Consider the following 14,456-nt stretch of genomic DNA (forward strand, 5'->3'; position numbering starts at 1 on the left):
GCACTTTGTATGTGCTTTGCCATAAAGCCATAGCCTTGGGTCTAAGCGATCTTGAAACGAGAATGGTTGTTCCTGACATTCAGCCCCATGAATTCCATTCATAAGTTTCGCAGATTCCGAGCATCGGATGGGGAGTGGTCGTAGTTGACAGAGCATCGCTGCCTTCCAGGAACCCACGGAAGAGTTCACACCTCAATTAAACTGACACGATGGGCGCGTGTTCGACACGATCAACATAATTGAATGAGATAAGGGCTGCCAGCGAAGGCAAATGAAGATCGCTGGCAATATTGTGTATTGTATAAAAGGGGTTCCAAATTTTGGCAATTGTGCAGAGTTCCTCATTCATCATTAGTAAAGAATCACGAGTGGAATACTATCGAACAAAAATGAGAGGTAAGCAAGATCAGAGCGGGACTCTTGGGAGTGGAACACGGTTTCATTTATTTCTTTTTAGTTGCCCTGCTAGCTGTGGTGACACTCACTACAGTGGCGGTCCTTGTCGGAGCCGCCGATCCTGAATGCGTCTATCGCAAATTACGCGGCCTGTCGCCCCACTGGCCAAACCCCACGAGCTGCTCCACCTACTACCGCTGCTCGGCCAAGGGCGTTGCCCGGGCTGTGACCTGTCCGGCCGGTAAAGAATACAACCCCAAGAACGGCAAGTGCGCCACCGCCGGACGAGGACTCTGCAAACTGAGCCTTGTCGCTCCCCTGTCCTTGGTGAGTTTTCCTGCTGATTCTGCTGAGCCGCCTGCACGGATAACTAACGCCCCATCCCATAGGAAACCAACGTGTGCACCGACGAGGTGAACGGAGCATTCCTGCCAAAGAGCGGATACTGCGGCGAATACTACATCTGCGACGAGCAACAGGCCTACTCCCAGAAGTGCTCCGCCGGCAGCGCCTTCAACAACACGCTGGCAGTCTGCATTCCGGACCCTGAGAAGACGTGCTGGCAGAACCTTTGCGTGGGAGTGTCCGATGGCCTACTTCCGACCAACAGCGATTCCTGTGCGAACTACTACTCATGCTCCGCTGGCGTGGCCACGCTGGAGAAGTGCCCCCTGAACTCCTACTTCGATGACAGCCTGAAGGTCTGCACCCCCGACACAGACTCAGTTTGCTGGCAGAACTTCTGCGTTGGAAAGGCAGATGGCTCAGCCGTCGCTGACAAGAGCAACTGCTCCGTGTTTTACCTCTGTTCCGGCGAGAGTGCGACCACCCAGAACTGCCCGGTCGGCAGTATCTTTAACGCCGACGGCTGGAACTGTAAGCCCGGCACATGCGATGACACCACCACTGTGGAGCCTTGCGATGATGTGACAACCACAACGGAACCCTGCGATGATGTGACAACCACAACGGAACCCTGCGATGAGGTGACAACCACAACGGAACCCTGTGATGATGTGACAACCACAACGGAACCCTGCGATGAGGTGACGACTGCAACCGAACCCACCACCGACTGCGATTGTGCTGATAATGTGAAGAACGGACAACTCGTTGCCAACAAAGAGAACTGCCGACTGTATAGCATCTGCGTGGACGGCACCCTGGTCTCCGGCGATTGCGGCAAAGGAAACTTCTTCAACGACAGCCTCGTTGTGTGCCAGGTGGACTCTGGAAATGACTGTCCCGATAGCTCTGAGGCGGAGTGCAAGGTCGGTGATAAGCTGGTAGATGTACAGAACTGCGCCAAGTACTACCAGTGCAATAACGGAGTCTGGCAGTCAGCGAGCTGCGACAGTGGCAGCTACTTCGACACCCAATCTTCCGATTGCACGGCGGACGTGGACAACGTGTGTGTGGACTCTTCCACTGACGAATGCAACATGAGCGATCCGGCAGCGAGCGGCAAGAATTGCTACAGCTATCAGACGTGCATAGACGGCAAGTGGCAGGACGAGGAGTGCAGCAAAGATTACTACTTCGACGCGGTCATGGGCATCTGCAGACAGGACGAGGATGGTTCCTGTCCCGAAAACAAGATATACTTCGGCATCAAGCCTCCCGTCGGCAACACCAGCTTCATCGTCGGCCAGCGCGCCAGGCGCAGTGCAGATTCCAATGCCACCGAGGAGGCTCCCTGCTGTCCTGGAGGCCTTGCCCAAGGCGCCATTGTGTGTCATCCCACCGACTGTGGCAAGTATCTGATCTGCGACAATGGTGAGATGGTCGAGGGCAGTTGTGGCGTGGGAAATGTGGTGCAGAACGGTGTCTGCGTGCCCGACACAGGCGCCACGTGCTGGGTGTGTGCCAACAAACCCAACGGCTACCAGCTTCCCAATCCCGATGACTGCACCAGCTACGTAAGCTGCTACAACGGCCTCTCCGTCGAGCACTCTTGTGCCGCTGGCGAGTGGTACAATGGAGAGATTTGCGAGATCGATGTCACCGCGAAATGCATCAACCCCTGCAGCTGCGCCTCTGGAGCCGTGCCCCATCCCATCTGCACCAAGTACTACCTCTGCACCGACGGGGTGGCCCAGGTAGTGGACTGTGCGGTGGGCCAGGCATTTAACAATGACACGGGACTGTGCTCCAACGCGACAGAATGCAACGCCAAGCTGTGTGCCACGGCCCCCGACGATACCACCTACGCAGTGGATGGAGACACCAGCAGGTTCTACCTGTGCCTTAACAATGAGGCTACCATCGCATCCTGTCCGGCCAATACCGCCTATAACACGCTCTACGGGATATGCCAGGCCGTACCCAGTGTAAGTGAATGAATCCCAAGCCCACGTAAGTCCATCTGTAACCTGTAACCTGTATCCTGTATAACTCCAGGCGGACTGCAATCAGGCCACCTGTACAGGTGCTTCTGAGGATCAGACATACCCATCTCTGAATTGTGACAACTCAAGCTTCTGCATTTGCAATGGCGGTGGCGGCTACCTTCAGTCCTGCGGCGAAGGCTATTTCTACGACACCGAATATGGAATTTGCCAATTTGTAAGTACACATTTGTACACATTGAAAGTGACTTTAGCGGAGTAACATTGCATCCCGCTTTAAACACAGACGGGACAGTGCGACCCCGCGGTCTGTGTCGGCAATGCGGAGTACTGGGTTTCGCCCGATTACCAGGACCCGAACAGCTTCTGTCTGTGCCGCGTTCAGCAACCCGTGTCGGTGCCCTGCCCCATTGGCTACACATTCAGCATCGAGGATCTTGCGTGTGTCCTCATCCCACAGCCTGACGTAAGCCATTTGGACGAGTCCTCTAACTGCTTTTGGCATAGCTCTCACATCCACCCTACCCCCTTTGCCCTCTGCCATAACAGCCCAGATGCGATGCCAATGGCTGCTCGTGCAAGACGGACTTTGATACTTTTCCGGCTCTGAACACCAATGCTGGATTCTGTGTGTGCGTGGACGACTTGCCGACGTACGAGAGCTGCCTTGGCAACACAGTGTACTCCCTGGAATTTAAAGCGTGCTTGCCCCCTAATGTAAGTACACTGGCACTCAGCTGATCAGCCCATCTGCTCACCCAAAGGTGTGTCCTCAGATAACCTGCACAGCTAACGTATGTAATGCGACGGAGTGCGACAATCAGCCAGAGTACTCAACATTCCCCGCCCCGGATGCATCTGGGTTCTGCTACTGCAAGGACTCCTGTCCCATCTTCGATTCCTGCTTGGACGACCAGGTCTATGACGAGTCCCTGGGTGCGTGCGCAGAGCCAAAGGTAATAGTGATCGAACTATACCAATGTATGGGGCTGTAATTGAGACGTGTGTCCCATCTCTCCTCCGCAGGTTGACGCCAGCTGCAAGTGCGATGCATCCAAGTGCACGGCGACTATGCCCGACTATGTGCCATTCCCTCCGACCGCGGACAACGATGTTGCCGGTTTTTGCTATTGCGAGGATGGAACAGTGTTCTACGACACGTGCAGCCCGGGAATGGTTTTCAATGCGACAGCAGAGAGGTGCGTCATACCCTCGGTAAGTCACACGTAAAACGAATCCAAGGCAACACAAAACCTGACGACAATCGACTCTACACAGGCACCCTGTTCCGTGTGCGAGGCTAACAAGTGCGCCACTCTGGACGACTTATCCACCTTTGAGGCCCTGAACACAACCGCAGGCTTCTGCATCTGCATGTCCGGAAGTCAGGTGTTTCAGTCATGCGAAACGGGCGTCCAGTACAACACCACTTTCGGTGCCTGTCTGAGTCCAAAGACCAAAATTGTGGCCAGTGCGGCCTGTGACGGGACGCAATGCGCCAAGCGGACGATGTTCTCGAGATTTTCGGCCAGCAACACGACCAATGGATTCTGCACTTGCGATGATATCGGCGCCACCAGCTTCCACAGCTGCGAAAACGGACAGCACTATGACGAGGCTCTGGCCGCCTGCTCGCTGGAGGCGTGCGACTCCAGCCAGTGCAGGCGTCGCGCCCAGTTTGAGCCGTTCGAGGCGAGGAACACCAGTGCGGGATTCTGCAGCTGCGACGGAGTCGCCATCTACCACCACTGCGATGAGGGACACGTCTTCGACGCTGCCCAGGGCCTGTGCACACTGAGAGGTGTCATCGGCAACATTGCGTGCAATTTGCTAGAGTGCCAGAGGCGGGGGCGCTATGAGCCCTTCGCTGCCCAGAACACAAAATCCGGATTCTGCTCGTGCGACGGCTCGGACGGTGTCAGTGTCACCTTCCATGCCTGCACGGAGGGCCAGGTGTTCGACACCAAGCTGGGACTGTGCGCGGATCATGTCATTGAGAAGCGCTCGCTGGAGGCGCAGGAAAATGTAAGGTCACTATCATTCCTTAAGAGATTCTTCCAGAAACTTGCATAAGCCCTGCCCCACGCATACCCTACCCAACACCCAACACCCACCCCATCCTACGAATCGAGTATATAATCCCCATGTTATTTATGAGTTATGTTTAATGTGAAAGTTCCGCTTGTTCCACTTCTATACTTCTACAATACACACACATATGAGCTACAATAAATTCAAACTAGATGAATTACACTTTCGGCCTTTTATTTACTTGCACTTGCTATAGAATGGAACATGAGGATCTTCCTAGCTCGGGCAGGTAATCAGGGCAATCTTCCTCGCATCATAACTGCATCAAAATCCCAAGTGTAAGAAAGAATAGATCACAAGGCTAGTAGATTCCCAAGCACACAGCTCACTCACCTTTCCTATTCTCTGTTGATTTTAGCTTGCCTGCGGCGTGAATGAAATGCGCTCAGTGCCAGCCAACTGCTCCCAGTACGAGATCTGCGTGGAGGGGCACTGGCGACGACGCACCTGCTCCGATCAGCGCTACTACAACCCGGAGCAGCAGCGCTGCCTCGAGCCCAGGGACGACATGGTCTGCGCCTATGCGCGGGTCACCTATCTGCCAGCCTGCACCAATCACAGCGAGGCCCACACGATGGCCACCATAAATGGCAGTTGCCTGCAGTACTTCCGCTGCGCCGGCAGCAAGTGGCGCCTCCGTAACTGCCCCAAGCAGCACTACTATTCTCCGCTGATGGGTGCCTGCCTGCCGCTGCCAGTTGCCGCCAGGGAAAACGATCGCAACATCTGCAATGCGACAATCAGCCTGAGTCCGCCCGAGGACTGCCTCCACCTGGCCGTGCGTCCGTCCGCGGCGAGCTGTGACAGCTTCCTCATGTGCCTGGACAACCTATGGTGGCGCCACCAGTGTCCACTGGGCATGTACTTCAGCCGCGACCGCAACTACTGTCTGCCCAACGACGCCGACCAGTGTCCGCAGAATGTCACGACTTCCTGTGCTGGTGGCCAAAAACGCGGCCTGATCGGCAGCTGTAGCGTCTATGAGCAGTGCTCCGACGGCCAGTGGGTGCGGATGCAGTGCCTCCAGGGTCAACAGTTCGAGCCGCTGCTCGGCTGCGTGCCCAGCGATGGCAGGTGCCAGGCTAACGGCATGCGCCGTATCTGCCATAATGGCGAGCTGCGGCCTCTGCCACTGATCTCGGCGGACAGGGGCCACTGTTCGCCATTCTTCCACTACTGCGAAGGAGAGGAGTGGCTCCTGGGCAGCTGCCTGCGGGGCCAGCAATTCGACCCGCAACTGAACAGGTGTCAGGCCCAGGCCGAGTGCCGGCAGCAGGCGCAAACTCTGACCATGTCGGCTGCGGAGAACAGTTGTGTGGGCCAATCGGATGGCCTGAGCGTGCCTGATGGTGAGGATTGCACACGGTTCTACCTCTGCCTGCAGCAACAGCCCGCTGTGCTGCAGAGCTGCGCCTCCGGAAGCTTCTTCGACGCCGCCCTGGGGTACTGCAGACCCAACGATGGCACTTGCCAGCTGGCCGCCTGCTCAGGCGTAGAGGATGGCAGACTGGTGGCTCATCCCGAGGATTGCCGTGCCTACTACAGCTGCTCCCGCGAGAACGGCACGCAGCTCCACCAGTGCGAACAGGGACTGTACTTCCACAGCCTGCTCTCGCTGTGCCGCGTCGACCACGGCCAGTGCCAGACGCAGTCGGACCCTGGGGAGGAGGCAGTCAGCGGAAGGGTATGTGCGGGGCTGCACGGAGTGCGCCTGCCCCACGAGCTCTACTGCAACCTGTACTACGCGTGCGTGCGTGGCCTGGCGGTTCCAGTGGAGTGTCCCGCCCGGCAGCAGTTCAATCCCGTGCTGGCGGCGTGTGAGCCGGAATCGCAGGCGCTGGAGCCGTGCCAGAACGGACAGCTGGACGGAAACAGCAGCGTCGTCTACAGCTGCGGCACCCTTCAGGACGGAAGTTACCTGGCCAATCGCAGCGACTGCACGAGGTACTTCATCTGTGCGGGGGGCATTGCCGTGGCACAGCGGTGTGCTACGGGTAGCTTCTTCGATCCGCAGCAGCTGCTGTGCGTGCAGGACGACGGCTCCTGCCCGTTCGTGGAGCAGGTGGACGATGACGAGGAGACAAACAATCAGCACGTGCCGCCCGATCCGCTGGTCTGCGAGGGCAAGCACGGCTACATTCTACCGGATCCGACGAACTGCAACAACTTCTACATCTGCGTGTCCGGAAAGCTGCGTCACGAGTGCTGCTACTCCGGCGGCTTCTTCAACGCCACGCTCCAGCAGTGCCAAGTCCTGGAGCTGCCCAGCGACGTGGACTCGCAGACGGAGCTGCCCGGAAATTTCTCAGTGCAGGCGGGGGGCAGGCAGGAAAAGCAATGCAGCGACGCACCCACCACCTCCGACAGCCTGTGCAGCGTCATCGGCAATGGCACCTCCGTGGCCGAGCAGGGCGACTGCCGGCGCTACACCAGCTGCGAGGATGATGTGCCCGTGTCCCAGCGCTGTCGCAACGGGGAGAGTTTCGACAGCCTCCTGAGAATCTGTCGCCAGAGCGACGGCACCTGCCTCATGGAGAACGGCGAGCGAGTGGGCGTCTGCAACGGAAAACACGGCCAGTTGGCGCGCGATGCCAACAACTGTCGCGGCTTCTTCGTGTGCCTGCATGGCCAGACGATCGAGGGCGACTGCGGCCAGGGGCTCTACTTCAACAAGGCGACGAGCAGCTGCGAACAGGATGTCCTGCAGCAGTGCAAAACCGACGGAGACGACTCGATAATTGTGGCCGATCCGAACTAGGTACACAGATCGTGCATAGATAACTTCGAGTGTATTTTACTCATATTTAGGTGGTGGTTTAAAAATAGACTTTTACAATATCCAAAACGGAACACTGTCTCATTCATAGATATCCCCTTCAGCCAGCACTCCTGAGTACCACTGAGAAACGAGGCCTTCAAATATGTTTCCATTCAATCAAAAGCTGCAATTGAACGCGCACGAGTGTGATGGATACACCTGCCTGCGAGTGGATGTAGATGGCCGCATATCAATATTAATAGGTGCCATTTGCATACGAGTACTCCTATCTATAGGTGGTGCCACTCAAGGCACGCACCCAACACTCGAAATGGCGCTATTAATGACGTACGTACATCGTACATTGAAAATCAAAATAGATTCCTCGCACGAGAATAATAGAACTGGCTGCATAAGGGACCCCTGCTGCGAGGCTATTTTTGTGGTCACGAATTGAATACCCAGCCAGGGGAACAATCGCAATTTGAGGCATATATTCCAAGACCTCTTGCCTCATATGACTTATTCCATCACAAACAGATGGACGAGTCTTGCGAGTATCCTTAGCCCCGCCCCAAGGCAACTGACGTCATTCACAGAAAGTAGTCCAAAGATACTGGAGGGGAAGCGTTACTAGACCTGATTTAAAATTAGAAACTTATCACGAATAACCAACACGAGGCCCCATATTAATAGGATATTCGTGTGGGCGAAGGTCCCAGTCCCTCCCAGCGCTCGTTTTACTGTTCAACGAGAGAGCCCCCATATTGAAACAGAAACAGAAACAGAAACAGCAAGAAGTATGTACAACCGTGATTATCTATCCAGGCATGCCGATATCCTGTGCAGGTCGTCAACGACCATTGACACCAGGGACAGAGACAGTTGGATTGCTGTGGTCATTCGTGCGCGAGTGCTGGAGCCGGACACATCGGAACAGTCGGAACACTCCAACCAGACCAGACCAGACCAGACCATACCCATATGCAGGGCGGAAAGTGTTAAGTCAAGTGCGGGGGACTAATACGGATGGGACATGCGAGCGCAGTGCGCCTGGATAATATGAAAATTGATTTTGAGGATAGTGCTTACGGACATACAAAATCAATAGTGCCCCACTGCTGCAAGCGCAGCGCAATAGATCATTGGAATATTCGCAGATTGTGGAACTAAGAGCTGCATCCGAGTGCATGACTGCAAATCAATAATCGATTGTTACTTCGAGTGCTACACACATTTGGCTGGGAACAAGCTGGACAGGAGCGATCAATAATCCTTCAATTGTTGTGATTACTTCAATGGCATGGGACTATGCACAACTGCCAACCAGCGCTGACATTTCGAGACCGTCGCACGCCTATTAGTAGTCCAGGTACGAGTACGGATTCATTTGTCTCTCCCTGGGCCCAAGATATGTTTTGGGGCAAGTTCTCGTACAACTCGTACAACTCGTACAACTCGTAAAACTTGTAGAACACCCCCAATGTCTCATATACATATATGTATGTACATATATCCAGTAATAATCTGGGGCAATTATCTAGAGCACTTGTCATTCGAACGCACGGGCAGGGGGTGCGGGGTCCGCCAGCAACAAGTTTGTTTGCCTAACCTTTGCGAGTCAAGTGGAGCTGCTCCCACAGTGCATTGACTAATGTCCGGTCACTCTGTACAGGTCCGTAAACTCTCATCAAGCTGGACAAATACAAATACAAATAGAAAGAATCCAGACCAGAAACGAACCGAGCCGAACCGAACCGAGCGGGAGGGAAGAATTCGTGGGTCAATGTCGACAATGTCGTGTGCGTGAGTAGGAGTACGCCTCTGATTGGGTCGTTGCTGGCAAATGAAGATACAAATACGAATATGAATAGCCACTCGAGGGCCGTAGTACAAATATCCATGAATTTTTAACACCGCAGCAGGACACAGGCTTATGCATTGTCCCCCTCCCCCACCCCCATCACATTCCAACTTTTGAATACTTCTTCTCCGTTCGGTTTCGAGAGTCAGCAAACCGAAGCAAACCTTAAATATTTTATCATGGGTACTGGAGCAGCTGTGCTCCAAATTAGATACTGGCACATCCTGCTGGCTCTTCAACTGTACAATTGTGCTCCACAGAATTCCATGACCCCATCCCCATTGGCCAGCGGACAGGACGAGCGAAAACCGATAGCCAAGCGTAGCGTACCACAATGAGCAGTCCCGGAGAGCGCTCTGGCGACAAGTCCCACATATTTCAGATACGCATCGACAGCGTGGATGAGGAGAGCACCGCTCCGATAACGGCTGCCAGCTCACGAGAGGATCTCATCCGCAGCACAGCCCAGGAGTGCGACCAGCCCAGCGAGCAGTTGATATTTCAGTTCCCCCGTGAGTGCATCCCCCCCTCCATTGATCAGAGTCCACACAGGCGATGGATGTAATCGATTCCCCCACACAGGATTCCTTTCGGTGCCAACGCTGCGCAGTCCACGTCCTGAGACGACCTCACAGCGTGATGTGATGTCCAGTCCGGCCAAGAGCGAGCGCATGATCCGCCACAGCCAGACCAAGCTGCGACCGCGACGCCTCAGCCAGGACAGCGGCATTGTGGCAGGCCGACTGATCGGCTATGGGGTGAGTGCACCGCTAGATGTCTGTGGCATGTCCAGTCCATCCATTACAGCTGCCGTCTCCCACAGGAGCCCGATCCACACCTGGGCATAATGGAATCAGGGCGAGATAGAGCCGACGGCATCTACAACTACCTGACGAACCCGAACCAGCCGGAGAGCACTCCCGCCGTGGTGGCCAAGCCTGCCACTCCGATCCTGCCGAGGTCCAAGCGCACGGAGGCGAGCGCCTGTCGGGCCAATTCGGCGGCCTACACGGAAAAGTGGCTTAACGCCTCTGTGGTGCGAGCCAGCAACGGCTCCTTGTACCAAAAATCAAACTCAATTGCCATGCCGCTGCCCACCCACCTGGAGGGGGACTCGGCAGAGCCCAGTCCCACGCAGGCCTTTGGCCCGAAGATTGTCGGTAGTCATGACGAGGATATTCCGGGCACAGCCATGCGCCGCACGCTGGCACTTAATCTGAGCTCCACCCTGGGCGGTAACAGGTCGAGCTCGGAGGACCGGGTGAATCAGTCGTACGAGGTCATGGAGTCCTCGCACTCCAACGTGTTGGCCGACCAGTTTGGCTACCGGCAGCTAATGCCCACTGAGCGCAAGGCCTCCGACACTACGAGCAGCATCAGCGGCAGCTACTACGGCAGCCGGAAGGCGAGCAAGAGCAACAGCATTACGGGTGACTCGGGCGACGAGCGGCGACGCATCAGCAAGCAGGACCGGGAGGGGCTCGATCCCGAGTCACTCATGTTTCGCGACGGGCGGCGGAAGGTGGACATGGTGCTGGCCTGGGAGGAAGAGGATCTGGGTGTCATGACGGAGGCGGAGGCCCGTCGGCGCGACCTCAGGCGCAGCTTCATGGAGAACCTGGTCAAGGAGGGCCTCGAAGTGGAGCTGGAGGACAAGTCGCAGTCGTTCAACGAGAAAACCTTTTTCCTTAAAATCCATCTGCCTTGGCGCCTGGAAACCAGACTCGCCGAGGTCATGAACCTAAAGCTGCCCATCAAACGCTTCATTACCATATCCGTGAAGCCATCCTGGGTACGTATTCGCCGCAGGCGTATGCTGCATGCAGCGCTGCAATTCTGATGCTCCTTTGTTGCAGGATGAGGAGAATGTGGTCCTGCGGAATGTGCAGTACTGGAGGGAGGTATGGCAGCGCCTGACCAAAAAGATTCAGCTCGATCAGAGCTTGCTGGAGGGAGAGACAACCTTCAAAAGAGCCACAGCAAATGGAAACCCCGAAGAGCAGTAAGTTGTGTTATTTTTGGGTATTTTCTAGAGCAAGTTCCGTACAATAGATCCGTATGTATGTAGATTCATCGTCAAGGATCGGGCCACGGCCTTCACCAGTGCCCAGCGCTCCCTGATGGTCATGCAGGTGCTGATACGCACGCCCTACGACGAAACCGATCGGAGTGGGATACGGCGGCTGATGAACGATGGCACCTATCTGGGCTGCTTCCCGCTGCACGAAGGGCGCTACGATCGGCCGCACTCCAGCGGCATCTCCCTGGACAGGCGGGTGCTCTACCAGACCTGGGCACATCCCTCGCAGTGGTACAAGAAGCAGCCGCTGTGCCTGGTGCGCAAGTACTTTGGGGACAAGATAGCGCTGTACTTCTGCTGGCTCGGCTTCTACACCGAGATGCTGGTGTATCCCTCCGTGGTGGGCACTCTCTGTTTCATCTACGGCTTGGCCACCCTGGAGTCGGAGGACAACACGCCCAGCAAGGAGATATGCAACGATTTGGGACCCGGCAACATCACCCTCTGCCCGCTCTGTGACAAGGCGTGCAGCTACCAGAGTCTGTCAGACTCCTGCCTCTTCTCACGTCTCACTTACCTGTTTGACAATCCCTCCACTGTGTTCTTTGCCATATTCATGTCATTCTGGGGTAAGTGCCGCCTCCACAATGTCCCAATTGTGTGGATCAGGGAATGAGTCATGTCTTGCCAACAGCCACCACCTTTCTGGAGCTATGGAAACGCAAGCAGTCGGTCCTTGTGTGGGAGTGGGATCTGCACAACGTGGACATGGATGAGGAGAACCGACCCGAATTCGAGACCAATGCGACCACATTCCGCATGAATCCCGTCACACGCGAAAAGGAGCCCTACATGTCCACCTGGAACCGGGCCATTCGATTCGTTGTCACCGGCAGTGCTGTGCTCTTTATGGTGAGTGCTCAGATTACAATTATAATTCAACGATTCCGCATTCACTCCTGTTATATAGATCTCCGTGGTCCTGTCAGCTGTCTTAGGCACCATCCTGTACCGCATTACGCTGGTGTCTGTCATCTATGGCGGCGGTGGATTCTTCGTGAAGGAGCATGCCAAACTTTTCACCAGTGTCACGGCCGCATTGATCAATCTGGTGGTCATAATGATACTCACACGAGTGAGTCTTGATACTAAAGTCCAAGTAGAGTTCGGCATTGATCCACGGTTACATTTTTCATGCACAGATCTACCATCGAATGGCAATCAAGCTAACGAATTTGGAGAATCTGCGCACCCACACCGAGTACGAGGACTCCTATACGTTCAAGATCTTCTTCTTTGAGTTCATGAACTTCTACTCGTCGCTCATCTACATTGCCTTCTTCAAGGGCCGCTTCTTCGACTATCCTGGGGACGATCAGGCGCGTCGGAGTCAGTTTTTCCGCCTGAAAAACGATATTTGTGATCCGGCGGGATGCCTGTCGGAGCTCTGCATACAACTGGCCATCATCATGGTGGGCAAGCAATGCTGGAACAACTTTATGGAGTATCTGTTCCCCAAGTTCTGGAACTGGTGGCGTCAGCGGAAGCACAAACAGGTAATCAATCGGCTCGGCGGGGGTGGATCATTCCATTTCCATTTGCATTGCTCTTTTTATTTCACTTTCCAGGCGACTAAGGACGAGTCGCATCTGCACATGGCCTGGGAGCAGGACTATCATATGCAGGATCCGGGTCGCCTGGCCCTCTTCGACGAGTACCTGGAGATGAGTGAGTAGCGTCCTAGAAGGTGCTAGCCATATGTCTAATCTCTTGAAAATTAGTTCTGCAATATGGCTTCGTCACTTTGTTTGTGGCGGCCTTTCCTCTGGCCCCGCTCTTTGCGCTCCTCAACAACGTGGCCGAGATCCGGCTGGACGCATACAAGATGGTGACGCAGGCCAGGCGACCACTGGCCGAGCGTGTCGAGGATATCGGCGCCTGGTACGGCATCCTGCGCATCATCACCTACACGGCCGTCGTTTCGAACGCCTTCGTGATTGCCTACACCAGCGACTTTATACCGCGAATGGTCTACAAATTTGTCTATTCGGAGACCCACACCCTGGCCGGCTACATCGAGCACTCGCTCTCCATATTCAACACCTCCGACTACAAGGAGGAGTGGGGCGCCACGGTCAGTGAGCGCGATCCAGACACCTGTCAATATCGGGGCTATCGGTAGGTTATCTATCAACATCATCCTCCCGTATCTCCCCCACTGCTGCTCTCAACCATTTATAATCCGCTTGCAGGAACGGCCCCAAGGACTACGAACCGTATGGCCTGAGCCCCCACTACTGGCACGTGTTTGCCGCTCGTCTAGCCTTCGTTGTGGTTTTTGAGGTCAGTAGTTGGAGTCCTGCCAATGCAAGGACTGTAGCCTAATTCTCCTTTTCCCGCAAAACAGCATGTTGTGTTTGTAATCACTGGCATCATGCAGTTCATCATACCCGATGTGCCGTCCGAGGTGAAGACGCAGATGCAGCGCGAACAGCTGCTGGCCAAGGAGGCCAAGTACCAGCACGGCATCAAGCGCGCGCAGGGCGACAGCCAGGACATCATGAGCCTGTTCCGCGATGCCAGCAACCGGACGTCGGTGGCGGCCGGCAGCCAGGGATCCAATCGCGGCAGCTGGGCACGCCGCTTCAGTCGGCTCAGCGACGGACTCGATGCCCATGTGGAGGTGGCCGCACGGCCTCGACGGTCGGTAGAGTCCACCGTCTGGGAGGTATCCTGACACGAGGAGGAGGCCGAGAGCGAGGCCAACGTGTCGAGCAAGAGATGAGACCGTAACCGGCAGACCACGAGCAGTGCCGAGTAAACATCCAAGAAACATAATCACCTCCATCATGTCAATGGAACTCCTTTTCCCCCCATTCGCAAATTATTATTAAATGTCGACTGTCCGTCCACTGGTTATGTTTGTAGCTTTACCGATCTCATGCTACTTGTAAATAAATCCTTTTGAATGTTGTAAGT

General features: G+C 55.3%; 2 protein-coding genes across 2 annotated transcripts; both read left to right on the top strand.

Annotated features, from left to right (window-relative positions):
* Positions 1–342: 342 nt before the first annotated feature.
* Positions 343–7,667, top strand: LOC111073153. The gene is made up of 10 exons (XM_022365344.2): positions 343–396; positions 458–723; positions 786–2,726; positions 2,797–2,961; positions 3,031–3,210; positions 3,294–3,461; positions 3,521–3,700; positions 3,771–3,959; positions 4,023–4,769; positions 5,194–7,667. Exons 1-10 carry the CDS (start codon positions 390–392, stop codon positions 7,591–7,593), a joined length of 6,243 nt encoding a protein of 2,080 aa, XP_022221036.2. The 5' UTR covers positions 343–389; the 3' UTR covers positions 7,594–7,667.
* Positions 7,668–8,754: 1,087 nt separating this feature from the next.
* LOC111073176 (anoctamin-4) lies at positions 8,755–14,456 on the top strand. Its single transcript, XM_041594121.1, has 13 exons — positions 8,755–8,965; positions 9,718–9,969; positions 10,040–10,215; positions 10,281–11,249; positions 11,314–11,459; positions 11,526–12,106; positions 12,172–12,389; positions 12,448–12,612; positions 12,680–13,033; positions 13,106–13,205; positions 13,259–13,655; positions 13,730–13,820; positions 13,885–14,456. The coding sequence occupies exons 2-13, from the start codon at positions 9,792–9,794 to the stop codon at positions 14,212–14,214; spliced, it is 3,705 nt and encodes a 1,234-aa protein (XP_041450055.1). The 5' UTR covers positions 8,755–8,965; positions 9,718–9,791; the 3' UTR covers positions 14,215–14,456.

Source organism: Drosophila obscura, unplaced genomic scaffold (genome assembly GCF_018151105.1).
Source record: "Drosophila obscura isolate BZ-5 IFL unplaced genomic scaffold, ASM1815110v1 contig_208, whole genome shotgun sequence".
NCBI lineage: Eukaryota > Metazoa > Arthropoda > Insecta > Diptera > Drosophilidae > Drosophila > Drosophila obscura.